Source organism: Rattus norvegicus, chromosome 8 (genome assembly GCF_036323735.1).
Source record: "Rattus norvegicus strain BN/NHsdMcwi chromosome 8, GRCr8, whole genome shotgun sequence".
Lineage (NCBI taxonomy): Eukaryota > Metazoa > Chordata > Mammalia > Rodentia > Muridae > Rattus > Rattus norvegicus.
The window spans coordinates 27,580,170-27,598,567 of NC_086026.1; the positions used below are offsets into that span (position 1 = coordinate 27,580,170).

At 51.1% G+C, this 18,398-nt stretch overlaps 1 protein-coding gene across 6 annotated transcripts in view; it reads right to left on the minus strand.

Moving 5' to 3' along the window:
• Positions 1–598: 598 nt before the first annotated feature.
• The window catches only part of Col5a3 (collagen type V alpha 3 chain), a 45,235-nt gene continuing 27,435 nt past the window's right edge, over positions 599–18,398 (minus strand). For all 6 annotated transcript variants that reach the window (XM_039082051.2, NM_021760.1, XM_039082052.2 and 3 more), the window contains 35 exons: positions 17,847–17,891; positions 17,575–17,628; positions 17,402–17,446; positions 16,646–16,699; positions 16,494–16,547; positions 15,856–15,909; positions 15,629–15,736; positions 15,403–15,492; positions 14,903–14,956; positions 14,114–14,221; positions 13,248–13,355; positions 13,111–13,164; positions 12,470–12,523; positions 10,877–10,984; positions 9,938–9,991; positions 9,742–9,795; positions 9,606–9,659; positions 9,422–9,475; positions 8,259–8,366; positions 7,559–7,612; positions 7,335–7,388; positions 7,074–7,127; positions 6,184–6,237; positions 5,944–6,051; positions 5,752–5,805; positions 5,206–5,259; positions 4,945–5,052; positions 4,640–4,693; positions 4,519–4,554; positions 3,763–3,816; positions 2,984–3,182; positions 2,786–2,898; positions 2,184–2,252; positions 1,616–1,855; positions 599–1,525 (listed from right to left, as the gene is read on the minus strand). In XM_039082051.2, the coding sequence (XP_038937979.1) occupies positions 1,382–1,525; positions 1,616–1,855; positions 2,184–2,252; positions 2,786–2,898; positions 2,984–3,182; positions 3,763–3,816; positions 4,519–4,554; positions 4,640–4,693; positions 4,945–5,052; positions 5,206–5,259; positions 5,752–5,805; positions 5,944–6,051; positions 6,184–6,237; positions 7,074–7,127; positions 7,335–7,388; positions 7,559–7,612; positions 8,259–8,366; positions 9,422–9,475; positions 9,606–9,659; positions 9,742–9,795; positions 9,938–9,991; positions 10,877–10,984; positions 12,470–12,523; positions 13,111–13,164; positions 13,248–13,355; positions 14,114–14,221; positions 14,903–14,956; positions 15,403–15,492; positions 15,629–15,736; positions 15,856–15,909; positions 16,494–16,547; positions 16,646–16,699; positions 17,402–17,446; positions 17,575–17,628; positions 17,847–17,891 (2,763 nt within the window). In that variant the 3' untranslated portion in view covers positions 599–1,381. The remainder of the gene's footprint in view (positions 1,526–1,615; positions 1,856–2,183; positions 2,253–2,785; positions 2,899–2,983; positions 3,183–3,762; positions 3,817–4,518; positions 4,555–4,639; positions 4,694–4,944; positions 5,053–5,205; positions 5,260–5,751; positions 5,806–5,943; positions 6,052–6,183; positions 6,238–7,073; positions 7,128–7,334; positions 7,389–7,558; positions 7,613–8,258; positions 8,367–9,421; positions 9,476–9,605; positions 9,660–9,741; positions 9,796–9,937; positions 9,992–10,876; positions 10,985–12,469; positions 12,524–13,110; positions 13,165–13,247; positions 13,356–14,113; positions 14,222–14,902; positions 14,957–15,402; positions 15,493–15,628; positions 15,737–15,855; positions 15,910–16,493; positions 16,548–16,645; positions 16,700–17,401; positions 17,447–17,574; positions 17,629–17,846; positions 17,892–18,398) is intronic.

Consider the following 18,398-nt stretch of genomic DNA (forward strand, 5'->3'; position numbering starts at 1 on the left):
TCTTGTTCATGGTGTCTGTTCACAGCAATGGAAACCCTGAGGCAGGAGCCATCTTGCCAGTCCCATGAATTGAATCTTAAATGTCCCCAAAGCAAGCCAAGTTTGGTGGTACACATCTTTAATCCTGGCACTCGGGAAGCAGAGGCAGGTGGATCTATGAGTTTGAGACCAGCCTTGTCTACAGAATGCATTTTGGGACACACACACAAAAAAAACCCTGTCTTTAAAAAAACAAAATAAAACAAAAAAGAAGAGGAAGAAGAGGAGGAAGAAAAAAAAGAGGAGGAAGAAGAAGGGAAAGGGGAGGGGGAGGAGGAGATGGAGAAGAAAGAAAGAAAGAAGAAAGAAAGAAAGAAAGAAAGAAAGAAAGAAAGAAAGGAAGGAAGGAAGGAAGGAAGGAAGGAAGAAAAGTAAGGTATTGCTGCCACACCTGAGAACTGGAGTCTAATCTGTGGAATGGAACCCACTTAAAGGAGAGAACCAACTCCTGAAAGTTGTCCTTTAACCTCCACACACATGGTCTGACCTCCACACACATGCGGTGGCATGCCCCCCTCCCAACAAATGAAACATTTTAAAGAGAAAAAGAGAAGAGGAGCACAGTTCCTTGGTTTATTCTTGAGATGGCAGTTTTGCCCTGTGTCCTTGGGAGGAGGGCAGCACAGGGGAGGGAGAGTAGAGACCCTTCTGGAATCTCTCATCATATCCCAGACTTCCTTCAGAAGGAAGCAGATTAAATAGACCACAAACCATTCATTCCCCATTTCATACAGTTCCCAGTTACGAGCAGGGCAGCACCATTTAGGATCCTGATTTGTGCCCAACATCTTGGTCCCCAGAAGGCTTGGGGACATGGGAATGGGGCAGAGTGGGGAGAGGGAATTGTGCGGAGCTGGGTCAAGGAAGCAGAAGGAAGGCGCGTCTCAGGGGAGGGCGTCCCACGTTGATCTTGTTTACCTCTTTACTCAAAGAAAGAATAGGAATGAGAGGGAAAGGTCCTAGCCAGGGACCAGGAGGTATCCAGTGCTTAACTATGGAAAGGGATAGCACCAAAGGGCCTGGTGGAGGGGTGGAGAGGCAGGGGTGGGGCTTCATCAGCTCTGAGTTATAAGTCTATACTGTATGGAGGTCTGGGGGTGGGAGTAGGCAATGAATGGTTGGGTGGAGGGAAGAAGCCAGCGGACAGTTGGGTGTGCCACCCGGGATGAATAGACAGAAGAAGCTGGGCTCTCCACCCTCACCCCTACAAGGGAGGAAGAATACTCAGAGTCACACAACCCTGGATCTAGAGTTCCCTGGTGATAAATAGAATGGCCTCAAAGCCTCAGCACCACATAGCCCCACATGGGGCTCCCTTTAGCTTCCTTCCCACCTCCAAAACTCAGCTGCTAAAGCAGACGGAGCCAAGTTCAAACCCAAACTTCTGGTTCGTCTGGCCAAAGTCAACGGCGGCCACATCCCACAGAGGCAGAAAGCCCACAGAAGAGCTGAATTCAAAGAGGGTCTTCGCCTGTCCCTTCCGGACCTGGAGAGGGCATGGAGAGTCAGTTAGAGGAGGGTGAGGCGAGGGTTCCCCACTCCATACCCACCAGCCCCCCTAGTTCCACGGCCTTACCCGGCAGCCATCATGGGGGACCTTGATGGTGGCTGCTGTTGTCTGGTTGAAGGACAACTCTTCCCAGTTGGTCCCTTGGAAGCGGATAGAGTGCCTGTGGTCACCTGAAGCTTCGTCCAGCCATGCTGCGGAGTTCTGGCAGGTGTAAGTGAACCTCTGATGGGCTGCAGCGCTCAACAACTTCAGGAAGGTCAACTGGACCACATTCACCGGGGAGCCGTCAGCATCCACATAGGAGAACTGTGGCAGGGCAAGGTAGGGTGAGGGGCTTCATCAGCCCACGCTCCTGCTGAGGAAGATGCTTCCCAGTCCACCTGCAGTCTACCAACAGGCCTGACACTTCTGCCAAGTCTCAAGTAGCCCAAATTGGTCTTGGATTCATGATGTAGTTGAGGATGGCCTTGAACACCTGAAGTTCCCATTTATGCAGTGCTAGGAATGGAGCCCAGGGCTTCGTAGAGAAGTGCATGTTCTTATCTGACTACCTTGTTTATACCTCACACCCCAAATTCCCACACCAGTTCCCACCAATTCTCACGCCATCCTCCATGTCAACATTTGAACCCACCTTCTTCCCTCGGCGGAAGGTGCTGTACCAACCTCCAGGCTTTTCTCGGGACCAGGAGGCCAGTTTCACCTGAGGGTGGATGGGAAGGTCACTAGCTACCAACCCGAGTCCCCTCTGCCTCTTCACACTGGACATTGTGGATCATGGGTGGCATAGGCTGTGTCCTTGGTAAGGGCACAGCAAAGGGTGCTGTGAATGGGTCCACAGCTCTCTCACCCTCACACGCAGCAACACCCAGGATTCTCTGTGGTGACTGGGCACACTCAAGTACAGGGGACAAGACTTGGTACCACTAGGGAATGGAGCCTGGGGTTGTGCATGCTCTTTGAGGTTGGGGATGGGATCCAATCACCCAACCCTCACTCTCCCCTGTGCATGTATGGCAAGCACTGGGGATGAACCCATGCTCAGGAATTCTGAGCAAGTGCTCTATTGCTGTGCAGTACTCTTGCCTTGAGGGACTGTTGGATTTAGGTTCTGTACTATAGGATATGACTTGACATAGACAGAAGGGTTACATGTCATTTGAAGGCAGAATAAGGTCTCCCAGTTGGCAAAAGATGGCAGAGTAAGAAAAAGACAAGAAGGTTTCTTTCACTCACCGTCTCAAACTTCTTGTCTGGGTAGAGACAGGTCTCACCTCCGGCAGTGAAGTTGCAGAAGACCTTGAAGGCGTCCCGTGCACAGCCCTGATTGGGGTCAATCCAGTACTCTCCTGCCACAGAACCGGGCCCAATGAATCAGTGGGTATGAGTGTTGCAGTGTTCACCTGCCCTTCCCAGAGGGGACCTGGACCTCACCGTCCGGCAGGTGTGGGTGGTTTCGATGAAGCTCGTGGCATATGAGGCCTGGGCTCTCGGCTGTGCCTGGGGGTCGCTGCAACTGCTCCAGCTCCAAGCTCAGTGAATTGAGTGAGGCCATCACTTCCTCCAGGCCACCTTCTGGGGTGTCCAACACAGAGCGGCGCCTACGCAGGCCGTGCACCTCAGCAGGGGAACCCTGAACTCACAAGGGAATGGGAACCGAAGAAGGATGGGGGAGAGAAAAGGACAAGACAATGGGAGGCAGAGAGAGTCAGAAGAGGAAGAAGAAGGGCAAGGAGAGGGGGAGGTCGGTGGGGAGAAGCAGAGAGAAGTGAAAGAGAGATTGAGAGAATGATGGGTAAACCAGATGGAGGTGCAGGGAGGGAGAGCCAGGACAGAGCAGACAGAGCCCAGAGAGAGAAGCTCAGGTCAGACTCCATAAGTGGTTCCACTGGGACTGCCAAAACCCTCAAACCCAGACTGTCTTCCCAGGTCTCTTTTGGATGTTTGTTTTGAGACAGGGCCTCATGGACCCCAGGCTAACCTCAAACTCTCTATGTAGCTGAGGATAACCTTGAACTCCAATCCTCTTGTCTCCACCCCCCCAGTGCCTGAATGACAGGTGGGCAGCACAACCCTGCAGTTCCCTCCTCTCGAAGCTTTCAGGGAACTGCATTTCTGAGCCACAGACCTAAACACTGGACTGGGTTCTGGGGGGACCTGATGAGACCACCTGAAGCCTGACTCCTGCCCTCCTCCAGAGTCTGGGAACTCACCGGGGGACCAGGAGGACCTGCTGGTCCAGGGTCTCCACGAGGTCCAAGAGATCCCTATGAGAGAGGTCACTTTAAAGTGAATCCTGTCTATGGAGACCTGTTTCTACCAATGCAAACTCATGTATGAACAACATGCACACACATACACCTGAACACATAGATTCACTTGCACATATGTGTGTGGATACACATCTACACACATGCACAAACATACACGTACATGTGCATGCATACATGACTGTGCATACATATACCCATGTATACATACAGACATATACACACGCTCCTCTAGAGGCTTTCCAAGGCCCCAGACAAAGTCTCCCACATTAAAATTCCCATTATAGACTCTCACTTTCCCAATACAGCCCCACTCATTCCTGACCCCTATCCCCCTGTAAGCCAGCCCCCTTTGAACATTCTTCTCGCTGCCCAGGGCAGGGCACACACATGTATACTTGTATCCATACATTCACATACAAGTGCACACACGCAGGGCCCCAGAAGAGCTCCCAGTATCCTATGCTAAACCTCAATTGTGTGTTTCTGTCCCTAATCCTCTGAAACCAACACACAGTCTTCCGCAAGCCACAACTTACTCAGCAGACCTTTTACAGTAGTTCAAACAAAACACAGCATCTTAGACCCCAAGAATGCAGCAGTGGGTGCTGAACACGAGGTGAGTGAAGGATACAAAGGAAGGGGACTGGAGGGGGAGGGGAGCTGGGACGTGGAGGCCCAGGGGGCAGTGCCACTTACCGGGGACCCCTTGGAACCCTTCTGTCCCAGAGGGCCCTGTGGGAAGAGGTAGGGAAGGTTAGGGTCTTCAACCCCACCCGTCATGGTGACCTCCCCATCCCTCCAATATTCCCACACTCACCACCACACCTGGGGGCCCAGGGTGACCTAAGGAGCCAACAGGACCAGGAAGACCCTAAAGGAGGGACACTGGGGTCAGTCTTAATAGGGTCCAGCACTGTTATACACTCAAAAGAATTCCTGAAGCAATTCACAGACTCCCAACTCCTCTATAAGACCCCCAAGTGCCCAGACAGCTTCTTACATGACAGTCCCCAGTGACAGGCCCCATTCTCCTAACACGGCCCTCCCCCATTCCAACCTCCCCCCACTCCAATCCTCCCCCTTTGAACACCCCCCCCGTGCCCCAACAGTGCACACACTCACAGGGTCTCCCTGAAGGCCTGGAGGGCCCTGCACACCTGGCAACCCCTGATCGCCTTTTTCCCCAGCCTCCCCTGGGGGACCAATGAGGCCGATTAGCCCAATGTGGCCCTGAAAGAGAAAGGCACACAGAACAGACACGTTGGGATTTTTTTTTTTTTTTCTGCTGGAGGCTTGGGAGAGCCTCGGGAGCAGTAAACACCCAGTTCTCCTTGGCCAGGGCAGGTCGAGGGAAACATAGGGGATACTAGGAGGCAGGCTCACCTTTTCCCCCTTGAGGCCAGCGTCTCCCTTCAGGCCAGGGAGGCCAGGTGGGCCCTGAAAAGATGAAGTTCAGCTTGTGATTCCTTGAAAGCTGAGGAAGGGAAGATTTACCAGGGAACCACCCAGCTTTCAAATACACAGAGCTGGGGCCACCAGACCAGAGACAGGAGGGGTGGTGAGAAAAATGGGGGTGGGAGGGAGGGCGCTGAGGATACTAGGTGTCAGGAGCAGAGGGAGTGAGTGGTCAGTGTAGACATCAAGGTGGCGGTCAGCACAGACCATCAAGATAGGAGCCAATGTGGAGCACCAGGATGGGGGTTGCTGTAGAAGGTGAGTGTAGGCCGTCTATGTGAAGGCTTGGTGCGTGGTGTGACTAATACAGGTCATGAAGACAGGGTCCCAGTAAGTTAGAAGGGGAGTCAGTATGGATAGACAGATGGCAGTGAGGGGCTAGCCTGTACCATCAGCACCATGGCCCACTCAGTGTCCCTGGATGCCTAGTGTGGCTTTAAGAGTTGTGACCACAAGGATAGAGAAGTCTCTTACCAGGGGCCCTGGAGGGCCGATTAGCCCAGGAGGTCCCAGGAGACCTGGTTCACCCTGAGGAGGAGACAGAATAAGGGTGTCTGGTCTCTACCAGCACCCAGTGTGAACATTTCACCATCCCCCAAGGTCGGCTCCTCAACTATGATGAGGTCCTAAGCCAGGAGGCCATCCCTGCTCCCCTCCCCCACTTACCACAGGACCAGGGATCCCTGGAAGACCATCAGGCCCAACCCGTCCAGGGGGCCCCCGAGCCCCAATGGGGCCTGTTCTGCCTGGGGGGCCATCGGGACCAGCATCTCCCTGAAATGGACAGGGGTGGGGGAAAGCAGTCTCAAGGGCCAGCCTGCAACAACTGAAGAAACCTCAGGGGGAGTGCAGGCCTTTTCTTTTGGTCAGGTAGCACAGGGACCCATCCCAAGGGAGAATGCTTACCTTGGCGCCTTTCTCTCCCTCTTTTCCTTCTGGACCCATGCGGCCAGGGGAACCCTGAGGAGGGAGAGTGTGAATGTCCGGAGTGGAAATTCCAGGTTTATGTCAAGAGTGGGCTGGCAAGTTGGCTGGGCAGGTAAAGGACCTTGCCTGAGACCCGCATGGTGGAAGGAGAGAACAAACTCCCACAAATTGTCCTCTGAACTATAAATCACTTTGTGGTACATCGTATGTTAGCATTCTGTCTAAGCTCCACCCCCACAGTTACCTGGCAACACCCAGGTATGCCTGACACTATAAGAGGGGCTGCTTGCCCCCTCCTCTCTCTCTCTTGCTCTCTCTTGTTCTCTTGCTCTTCCTCTCTTCCCCTTTGTCCCTTTTCTCCCCATTCCCTCCCCCCTTCTCTCCATGTGCTCATAGCTGGCCTCTACTCTTCTACTTCTCTACTCTCTCTCTGCCCCAACTACCCTCTTAACTCCCCTCCCCATGTCCTGAATAAACTCTGTTCTATACTATACCGTCCTATGGCTGGTTCCTCAGGGGAAGGGATGTCCCAGCATGGGCCTGCTGAGGCACCCCCTTTCCCATACCTCACCACACCTCCAAAGACCATAACCTCCCCCTTTATCGTTTTATAAACACAACATTGGTGCCAGAACCTGGGATATATCCTCTCTTTATCTTTTTATAAACACATCATACACACACACTCACACACACACACACACGCACCACATGCACACACACAAGCACACATGCACACAAGTAAGTAGTAAATAAATAAATAAATATAACTTTAAAATTCTAAGAGTGGATACATATGGAGAGCAGGGCTATTGCATTGCTGAAGACAAGGTGGACATAAGACCCTCAGGCCATGGAACATCACTCACCCTCTTGCCAGGGAGCCCACGGGCACCAGGTTCCCCTGAAGCTCCAGGTGGCCCCTGTTCAGTCAAGAGCAGCCACAGCATCAGCTCACAGTTGAAGACAGTTCCATAGACTCCACCCAGCACCTCCCTTTCCCTGTAACCACTCACAGTCATGGGGTCAGGGACACCACAGGGGCCCCAGCAGATGCCCTGGGTACCCAACTCTCCCATCACCAACTCTACTCAGTTTCCATGCACTACAGCCCCTTGCTATCCACTCACCGGTCCCCCAATATCACCAGCATTCCCCTTCTCCCCTGGGATGCCATCCGTACCCTAGGGAGGAGAGACAGTGGGAGAATCTTGAGATTGCTGAGATAGAGATGGGGCTGGAGGGGAGTGAGGGTCATCCACTCCTCTTAGCTTGTCAAGGTTTAGGGGGGGATGGGGTTAAGTGGAGATACACTGATACATTTAGGGCTGGGCTTCAGGGAGTTTACACTCACCGGAACTCCAGGGTCTCCTGGGGGTCCTAGATCTCCAGGGAGTCCTGTGGGACCCTAGAATAAAAACTGGTTGCTGATCACATCTCACCAAGTGAGGCGTCGCCCCCTCACACACCAGATAGTGTCCCCAGACCAGCTACAGGGGACATGTCACAACCAAAACACAAAACACTAGGATTTATATTCAGGCAGCCAAGCGTTCGCTGTGTGCCTAAGAGGCTGGGCGTGGGCCAGCAGGAGGGCTCAGCTTCTCCACTGTGTTTTCATATTTCATTCATTCATTGTTTCTTCTATTTGTCTGGTCCTTATCTGGGTGGCTCAGATAATTAGCAAACAGGAAGAAGTGGGGGCTGGAGAGATGGCTCAGAGGTTGAGAGCACTGGCTGCTCTTCCAGGGGTCCTGAGTTCAAATCCCAGCAACCATATGGTGGCTCACAACCATCTGTAACTGCAGGTACTGTAATGCCAGAGGAGCTGACATTCTCTTCCGACCTCTGCAGCCATCAGGCATATGTGGTGCACAGACATATGTGTAGGCAAAATACACACACACACACACACACACACACACACACACACACACTACACATACAATTGTTTTTAAGGAAAAAAGTAAAAACAAACAGGAAGAAGAAATGTCTGGTCTACCTTAGGGCCCAGGTTTTAGTGTAACAAAGGCTTGTCTCCTCCCAGGACTTACCATGTTCCCCTTAGCTCCGTCCTCTCCAGGAGGTCCCTTTTTGCCTGGAGGACCAGCAGCCCCTGATGGACCCGAATCCCCCTTTTCACCAATTTCACCTTTGGGCCCCTTCGCAGAAACAGAGGTCAGAAGTCAAAGGTCAGAGTGTCATAGTCTCTTCAGGGAACAAAGACGAGCACACCGTGGATAAAGGCACTTGCCCGGGAAGTCTGACAGTCTGGGTTCCATCCCCAGAACCCATGATTTACAAGAACTGACCTGTGAAAGCTGTCCTCTGACCTCCACAGACATGCCACAATCACACACGCATAAACATATACTATAGGTATTTTAAAAGATTAACAGGGCTAGAAAGCGTCTCAGTGGTTAAGAGAATGTGGTGGTTTGAATATGCTTGGCCCTTAGGGACTGTTACTGTTAGGAGGTGTGGCCTTGTTGGAGGAAGTGTGTCACTGTGGGGGTGGCTTGGAAGCTCCACCCAGTACAGAAGAATCAGTCTGCTCCTGACTTCCTTTGGATGAAGATGTAGAGTTCTCAGCTCCTCCAGAGCCATTCCTGCCTGGGCACTGTCAGGCTTTCTGCCTTGATGATAATGGACTGAACCTCTGAACCTGTAAGCCAGTCCCAGTGAAATGTTGTGTTTATGAGAGTTGCCCTGGTCATGGGGTCTGTTCACAGCAGTGGAGCGCATGTCTAACTACTCATGCAGAGGCCCCAAGCAGAGTTCCAAGCACTCGCACCGGGCATCATACAACCTCCTGTAATTCCAGCTCCAGGGGAATCCAGAGTCGGGTAGCCTAGGTAACCCAAGTGTTAGAGGTCACAGAGAACTAGAACTAGCTGGGTCAGGGGTGATGGCTCTGTTAGCCATGCCGCCCTTGGGTGCATTAGAAAATGGTCCCCCTTTGGACAGCTTTACTCCCAATTCCAGGTTTGTCGCTTTGATTTAGACCCCCAGCTGTCTCCTCAGCCCTGTATGCTTGTGCAGTGGGCAACGTGTGGGACAGTACAGCACCCCTGAGATCTTCTCAGGAGGAGCGAGCGGCTTTCATATCTCTCATCGAGACAACCAGGGATATCCACTGCCTGATGGTGATGTCAGCACATGCTCCAGGTCAGCGGTTCCCTACGGTGAGTTCAAGGGCAATGCTCTACGGACTCACAGGGATGCCTGGAACTCCTGGGGGTCCAGCGTCTCCAGCATTCCCTGGCTCACCCTGTGAGAAGCAACAAACATAGAAAGAGATCATCTCACTGGTCAGCAGAGAGGAGGGTCTCCATACAGCTGTAGCCAAGGGGACAGACCTTATCCCCTCCATCCAGCGCAAGTCTGAGCCCTCCTCTTACCTTCTCGCCCACAGCGCCAGGCTGCCCTACTCCTCCAGGCAGCCCTGGGGAACCCTGGAGAGACAACAAGGAGACTGTGAGTCCCTAGAAGTGTGGCAGACCCATAGAGGCATTCTGCCAACCCCAGAATTCTTACCGCTGATCCACTGGGCCCAGGGGGACCCCGAGGGCCTGGAGCTCCGTGGGGACCCTGTCAAAGAACCAAATAGTGTGCAATTAAATCCCCATGACTCCACAGAAAGGCTACAGTAGTCACAGATAGTCTGTAAGGTATGTGTGACCAATGGTCATTCCTATTCCACCTATCTTCCATATCCCCAGGGAGTTCATACCATGGATCCCACGTCTCCAACCTCGCCTTTCTCCCCAGGAGGGCCCGGCAGCCCCTGTGAAATAAAGAGTAAATTGTAGTATAGACAGCTGGTGAGATGGTCATGCACCTCTTGTACAAGTGTGAGGGTTTGAGTCTGGATCCCTAGAACCCATTCTCAAAAGGCCAGACACAGCAGAGCTTTCCTGTAACCCCAGCGCTGGGAGGCAGTGACAAGAGGTCCCCTAGAGCTTGCTGGCAGCCAGTGACCAAATCAAGGAACACCAGGTTCAGCGAGAGATATAGCCTCAAAAATAAGGTAAGGAGGGCCATTGGAATGTCTTAGTAGGTAAAGGTGATTGCCTGAGTTTGAGCCCCAGGACCCATGTGGTAGAAGTAGAGAACTAACTCCTGCAAACTGTCTTCTGACTGTCACACACATGTGCCATGGTATGAATGAGAATGTATTCATGCACACATGAATACATGCACACACGAATATATGCACATATGAATATATGCACGCATGAATACATGCAAACATGAATATATGCACGCATGAATACATGCAAACAGGAATATATGCACGCATGAATATATGCACACATGAGTACACGCTCACATGCGTGCATGCCTTTAATGTGTTAGTTCGCTTCTTTGTTTTGAGATAGACTCTCACTATGTAGCCCTGGCTGGCCTGGAACTCTCTACAAAGACCAGGCTGGCCCCAAACTCACAGTATCCACCTGCCTCTCTCTCTCTTGAGTTCCGGGACTAAAGGCATCCACCATTACATCCAGACTTCTGAGATTTTCATCTTTAATAAGTCACTAAGACACAGGGATAGCAACACACGTGCAAACACACACACACACACACACACACACACACACACCACAAACATTAGAGCCCAGGGCAAGGACATTAGGAGGGAGTGTTACCCCTAAACTCACACACCTACCTGCAGGCCTGGAGGACCAATTACACCTACAAAGCCTCGGACTCCATCATCACCTTTCTGCCCAAAGAGGCCAGGGGGTCCCCGGCGACCCTGAGCACCATCAGCACCCTGTAAAAAGGTTGGGGACAGCATGGTTGGTGTCCAGGTCAAAGGTTGCAGACAGGGTCAAAGGTTGGGATTGAGGCTGGGGATGGAATCAAGTTTGGTGAGAGTCAGGTCTTAGTTTGGTGTAAAGTTCAGGTGATGTTTTTGAGTTAATGACACATGATGAGTCAGGTCTGTGGCTCAGGTGAGGTTATGAGCAGGGTTTGTAGGAGGTTGAGGTAGATTTTAGGGCTAGGTTGGAAGTTATGACCTAATATGCTTTGGTGACACTCTGACCCGGACCAGCAGGTCATTCTTAAATGACAGGGTTCCTAAGGGGAAAGTGGCCAGGGGATGAGAAGCTAAGACAGAGAGCTGGGGTAGGGGGTCTTGCACGAGCTATGTCTTATGCCAAGCAAACGTATTAAGATATATAGCCTCTTATATACAGTTGTTTCTGAAAGGGGAAATGGGACGAGGTCAACAGAAAGCAAACGGTGTTGCAAAAGGGAGCATAAGGTTTCTCAGGGGCATCAAAGACCAGGACACAGCAGCCTCTTAAGATGAGAAGAATTGGGTTCTCAGGATCTGAAGCCACAATTCCCCCATGCTCCACATATCAGGGCCTCAGGGAAAGCCTTGGATTAGCTAACTCAACAACACATAACACTTGAAAGTTCCTGTGTTAGAACCGTGATCCTAGAATTCATATGTTGTTTTAAGGCAGGCGCTGGTGGAGCACAGGCAGATGTCAAACTTACTTTGTAGCTGAGGATGACCTTGAACTCATGATCTTTCTGCTTCCACTTCCCCAGTGCTGGGATTACAGGCACTGACTACTATGCCTTGGCTATGGAGTGCTAGGGTAGGAACCCAGGATTTTGTGCATGATGGGCAAGCACTGTGCCAACTAAATCACACTGGCAGCCTGCTTCCGAGTTCATATGTTGACAGTATTTGGAGGTAGGGCCTTACAGAAGTACTTAAGATCAGATGCAGTCATGAGAGTGGTGCCAAGATGGTATATTAGTGGCTTCATAAGAAGATGAAGAACCAACATCACATAATTGTTATTAACGCACTGTGCTGTGATAAAGCAAGGAAACCCTGGTCAGATGCCAACACCACTATTAGGGACTTCCCAGACTCCCAACCATGAGTCATTCAGATAAATCATTTAGCTTCAGATATTGTAACAGTAACAGAAAATTAAGGCAAGGCTGGAGTCTTATTAAAAGTTCAAGTCTCCATTTGAGGCCAGCAGTGGAGGGGACCCTGTTGGGGTAGATGGTAGAGTAAGCTAGGATCTGGGTATTTGAGTTGGATGAAGATCAAAGCAGCAAACAGTGAGTTTGAGCTGAGATAGGATTCAAGGTCAGAGTTGGGTTCATCATGGGCGTTGTTGGCACTGAGGCGAAACCAAGGCTGGGCGAGGTTTCATTCAGAAGAGTGGTACACTGTCTTCACTTCAAGGACCCAGGGTACGGTCACCAAGTTGGGAAGACTCACCGGGGGGCCTGGATGGCCCGCTGGACCCCTTATTCCTGTTGGTCCAGGTGGGCCCTGAAGGGGAAAACAAAACAGAAAATTCTATCAGAGTTGAACATGATGGTACATACCTATGATCCCAGCACTCGAGAGGTTCAGGAGTCAAGGTCACCTCAACTACATAGCATGTTTGGGGACAGCCTAGGTTACATGATGAACTCTTTTATCTGAAAAAAAAACTCTCCTTTGGAGCTTAGTTCTTGGGAAAAGCTGCTGGCCCCAGACCAAGGTAGATTATTGCCATGGAGAAGAAATAGGGGATTTTTGCAGCCCCGAGGGCCCTTTCTCTGAATTTTTTATTACAGTTATGTATTTTGTGTGTGTGCATGTGTGTGGCAACTTATGAGAGTCAATTGTTTTCTTCCACCATGAAGGTTCTAGGCATGGAATTCAGGTCATTGAGTTCAGTGGCAAACACCTTTACCAACTAAACCCTCTCACCAGCTCTAGGGCTCTCAGGGCTCAGTGTTCATATAGGGTCTTTAGCCCTTCAGTTCCAGTTAATGGGGTGTCAAGATTGGGCTAAGAGAACCAAAACAAATCTAGGGTACCCCATATCTCCTCCCAGGAGCATCACACCTTCCCTGGAGGTCCCCACTCACCGCATCTCCTTTATCCCCTTTGCTTCCCTTGTGTCCAGGCATCCCTACTTCCCCCTGCAGGACAAACATATTAGGAAGCGTCCAGCCCCAGCATACCCAATATCTCTGTGCACCATCTCTCTCCCTGGTCCTCTCACCTTGTCTCCTTCCTCACCAGAAGGCCCTGCAGCTCCAGGGGGCCCCTGAAGTCCCGGGGGCCCTGGAATACCATCTTTGCCAGTAGGACCAGGCACACCCCGTTCTCCCTTATGGAGGAAGAGGAAGGACAGATGTCAGAATCAGGGAACACAGGAGAGAACATCTGTGTGGCAATTTCTTTAAAATTGAAACTATCCATCCTGAAAAGAGCTCCTTAAAGCTCAAATATATACAACTCACAAGTCTTAGAAGGTTCCTGAAACTTACAGAATTCACCAACCACCCCAAAGCTGTAAAAGCAGTTCACAACTGTGGGGAAGAGAGTCTTTGACTTTCAAGCTGACTTCAAATTGTACAGAGAGCTCCAGGAATGCAGCTCTTCAGAGCTATGAGCCAGGCTCAAATGGCCATTCAGTGATGCAGCTATCTTTGAGACAGCCTTGATTTGTAAGTCACTCCTCACCCATACTCTTGTAAGTAATCCTAATAAACTCACAGCTTCATTAAGCTGGACTTGGGAAAGATAATTTTAAGAATTGATTTTTTAAATTTTATTTTATTTTTAATTATGTATGTGTACGTGAATGAGTGGCTATGTGCATGTGAGTGCAATTGCCCATGGAAGCCAGATGAGGGTGAGAGATCACCTGGAGCTGGAATTACAGGCAGATGTGAAACTACTCATGTGGATGCTGGGAACTAATCTCAGGTACTCAGCAAGAGCAGTATGTGCTTTTACCCACTGAGCCATCATCTCTCCAAACCACAGAAATAGAAGTTCTTTGGTAAGCAGCTGATGTCCTATCTGGAATGAATTGACGCTTATTCACATCTCCCCAGAAAAAGTCAACCAACAGACACTTACCGGGGACCCCTTCTCACCAGCAGGACCAATAGGGCCTTGCCCACCACTCTGGCCAGGAAGCCCAATGCCTCCAGAGGGGCCCACAGGACCACGCTCACCTGGGGAGCCCTGGAAAAGGGGCAAAGGACCAGGAATGATAAAGGTGACAGGGCTTTTGGCACCAGTATCATATTTATTCACAGTCAGAGGGCATCCTTTCACAGTCCTACCTCTTCAGCTGCCCACACATCAGGGGACAGTCTTGCACACCCACATGCAGCCTGTATAGTATTTTTCTTTTTGCATTTGTGTGTGCATGTGTGGTTTGGTATATGTGGACACATGTGTGGGTAAATGTGCACATGTGTGCATATGGAGTCCTGAGGTTGATGTCAGGAATCATCCTCAATCTTCCACTGTGTCTGTTGAGTCAGGGTCTCTTAGTCAAATCCAGAGCTTGCTGATATGGCTAGTCCCACTAACCAGCTTCCTCTGGAGACCCCTTGTCTCTGGCTTCCCAGGCTGGAATTAAAGGTGAGCCACTATGCCCACTGCATTCACTAGGGATCTGAACTCAGGTCCTCATGCTTGCACAGCCAGCATTTTACTCACTGAGCCAGCTCCCCAGGCAGTCCTATGACAACTATTCTAAAGGAGGAAGCTTTCTGGCTGATTCATGGGGGTCAGAACTGAGTCTGCTCCAGGCTCACCTTCCCCAAAGCACAAGCTCTACCCTGAGGATAGCAAGCTCTGAAGACACAGCCCTCTCCAGCCCTCTCTCTTCCCCCCAACCAGTGTGTTGATACTTACATTTGCCCCAAGAGGGCCCGGGGGACCCTTGTCACCCTTCAAACCAATGGGTCCCTGGGGGAAGAAATGACCAATCAGAAAATCTCCCAAGGACCCCCAAGGATTTGCCTTCACTTTTGGGGACTCTCACCATCCCTAGCCCTATCTGAAGATGATCCCTGAGTTCTGTAGATCTGGCCACTCCAGGTCTCTGCCACTACCATGTCTTGGTGTGTGTGTGTTTGTGTGTGTGTGTGTGTGTGTGTGCTCACACCTCCCACAGCATACATGTCAAGGTGAGAGGACAACTAGCAAGAGTTAGTTCTCTCCTATCATGTAGGTCCTGGGGATTGAACTCAGTTACCAGGCTCAGCAGCAAGCCTCTCCACCTTCTGACCTCTCCCACTGGCCACCACTAACTACTCTCTACCCAGGCCCTTCTCCTGTCTGCTGTCACCATGCCCGATCTTGAAGAGCCCCCAACAGCCCCACACTCCAGTGGACTCTCCAAAGATACTCACTGGGTCTCCGGGGGCTCCTTGTGGGCCAGGGAAGCCCATGGGCCCAGGTGGCCCCTCCTTTCCGAGGGACCCCAGGGGTCCTAGCTCACCCTACAGAGAGCCAAGGAGGGGAAGTTAGCCTCAGGAATGGGGTGTGTCCTCCTGACTACTTCCCCGGTTGTTCCCCACACAATGTGAGGCTCATGGGTTGAGTGATGACTTTGAGGCGATCTATCCAAGCTCTTACCTTGGCCCCTTCTCTGCCTTCTATGCCTGGCAGACCTGGTTCACCAGGCGGTCCAGGAGGCCCTGGGGGGCCTCTCTCGCCTAGAGGACCCACATCCCCTACCTTTCCCTGGAAACAAACAAGAAACATCTTGAGCAGCCTGATGGTGGGAATTAAGTCAGACTTCCAGCTCCATGTGTTCCTTGGGTAATAAAAAAACGGGGAAGGCTGAAGGGATCCACTCTGACCTGAGGACCAAGGACACCAGCTGGTCCAGGGGGGCCTGTCTGACCTTGGAAGCCCTAAGGAGAGAAACAGAAAGAGGTCCCACCTGAGAAGAAGAAAAAGAGAGCCCAAGGGACTGGGGAGACAACGCAGTGTGCTCCATGCAAGCATGAACCGAGTTCAGCTTCCCCGCATCCGTGCAGAAAGCCACACGTGCTGTGGCACAGTCCCCATCCCAGTGCCGAGGAGGCAGAACCATGACTCTCTGGGCTCACTGGCCAGCCTGTTTAACCTAATCCATGAGGCCCATTCGAGACAGTGAGAGGCCCTGTCTCAAAAAATAAGGTGGGGGCCAGAGAGCTGGCCAAGTGAGTGAGAGCACTTGCTATTCAAGCAAAAGATCCTGAGTTTGAATCCCCAGCACCCACGCGAAAGCCAGGCACAGTTCTTATCATTGTAACCCCAGAGCGGAAACAGGTGGATTGTGGGAATTGTGGGCCAGCCAGCCTAGCCAAAAGCTCAGTCCTAAAATGTAAGATGGAGAGAGACAGAGGAAGATACCCAGCATCCTTTTCTGGCTTCCACATGTACACGCACATGCATCCCACGCTATATACAAGGGCCCAACATAGTCAGGAGTCAGAGGTCAGAGGTCACTTACCAATTCTCCTCTTTGTCCAGGGTGTCCGGGTATCCCATCTTTCCCCTGAGGACCCTGGGAAACAAAGTAAAAAGGAATGAAGACTTAGAACTGGAGCCACCCAACCCTGTACCCTTCCCCCACCAACTCAGAGTCAGGGTGACGTCACTCACTGGGGGGCCTTTTGGCCCAGGGAATCCTGGGGGACCTTGCAGACCGGGTAGACCCTGAAATGGAACCAGAAACTATTACCTCAACCCTCCTGAGTATCTTGCACAAAAGTCCTACAAGAATGACCTTAAAAGCTAGTATAGTGCTGGCAGGATGGCTCAGTGGCTAAAACCCGTGACCTGAGTTTCATTCCCAGATCCCACATGGTGGATGGACTGAATCAACGCCTTCAAATTGTTCTCTCAACTCCAAAACACAGAGGGTTTTGTTGTTGTTGTTTTCTTTAAAGCAAACACACACTGAGTACCTACTCCACACGAGTAGATACTGAGCACTCACTCATAGTGTATATCTTTTTTTTTTTCTTTTTTTCGGAGCTGGGGACTGAACCCAGGGCCTTGCTCTTGCTAGGCAAGCGCTCTACCACTGAGCTAAATCCCCAACCCCTCATGGTGTATATCTTAATCTCCACTGTAGCCCACTGAGGCAGGGGCCATGGCTAGCCTATTTCATAAGAGAGGAAACTGAAGCCAAGAGAAGTTAAGCCAGCTGCTCGAGGTCACACAGCAGGCAAGTGGCAGCAGGCAACTGGGATTGAACTTGGCAGACCTCTAGTCTTGGAGGCTGAGTTCTTTCTATTGCTTTTATATAGGATGTGCTGCCAGTTCATGGCTGGTTCTCCTTCAGTGCACATGTACACATACACTCATACACACTCATACATGCACTCACATGCAAACACACACACACTCTCTTACCTTTTCTCCGGGGGCCCCAGGAGACCCGTTCTGGCCCACATCTCCCTAGAACAGATGAAATGAGCTTCAATACCAGAACACATTCACCTGGGAGGACTAAGCAGGTAGCCAGGTTAGCCTGAGATAGACAAGGGGCCCTTTGGTCATCCCCCATCCTCTACTCACTCCCATACCTTAGGGCCAGGCTGGCCTGTGGCCCCTGGCTGTCCTCTGTCTCCTCTGGTGCCCTGCATAGAAATTTTTTTTAAAAAGAAAAAAGCAAAGAACAGAAGTGAGTGGGTGGGTGGGCCTGGGAGAGGACACCACACACAGGTTCCTTCCTCCAAAATCCCCTCTAACTTCATTAGGGACAGAGATAGGACCTGTCCTTCTCTGCCCACTCAACTTCACTACCCCATCGCCCCTCGGCCCAGTGCCCTGTGTGGGGCAGCCATCATCTCCTCACCGGTGTGCCACGTTCTCCTTCCTCCCCTGGCTGCCCTGCTTTGCCCTGGAAAGCAAGTCAGAAGCAGAGAGGGTTAGAATTGCCTCACGCTTCAGGAGACACACATGCGCATGTGCATTCACAAGTGGGAATGTTTACATACAAGAATGTCTGCAGAAAAGAGATGCATGCAGAGAGTGATCCAGCCCAAAGGAGAGATCTATGTTGTGGGCAGCAATACTAGAGGGCAGAGCCTTCTAAACTGAAACTGAAGCCCCAGACACCAGGCACAGAGCAATAGAATTTGGCATTGTCCTGCCAGGTTTCAGTCTTGCTTTGGTCCAGTATTTCCTCACCGTGTCACCATTCTTCCCTTGTGGAATGGAAGTTACATTCTATGGCATTTTAAATATTGCTTTTAAAGCACTGGAATTTTGAAAGACTACAGGTTTTTTTTTTTTTATGTTAGATTATACTTTATATTCAGAAATGAGGGGAATAGGAAGTAGGTTACAGTTTTAAGTCGATGTGTTTATGTGTCCAGTGGACAAGGGGTGGAGCTGTGCCAGATGG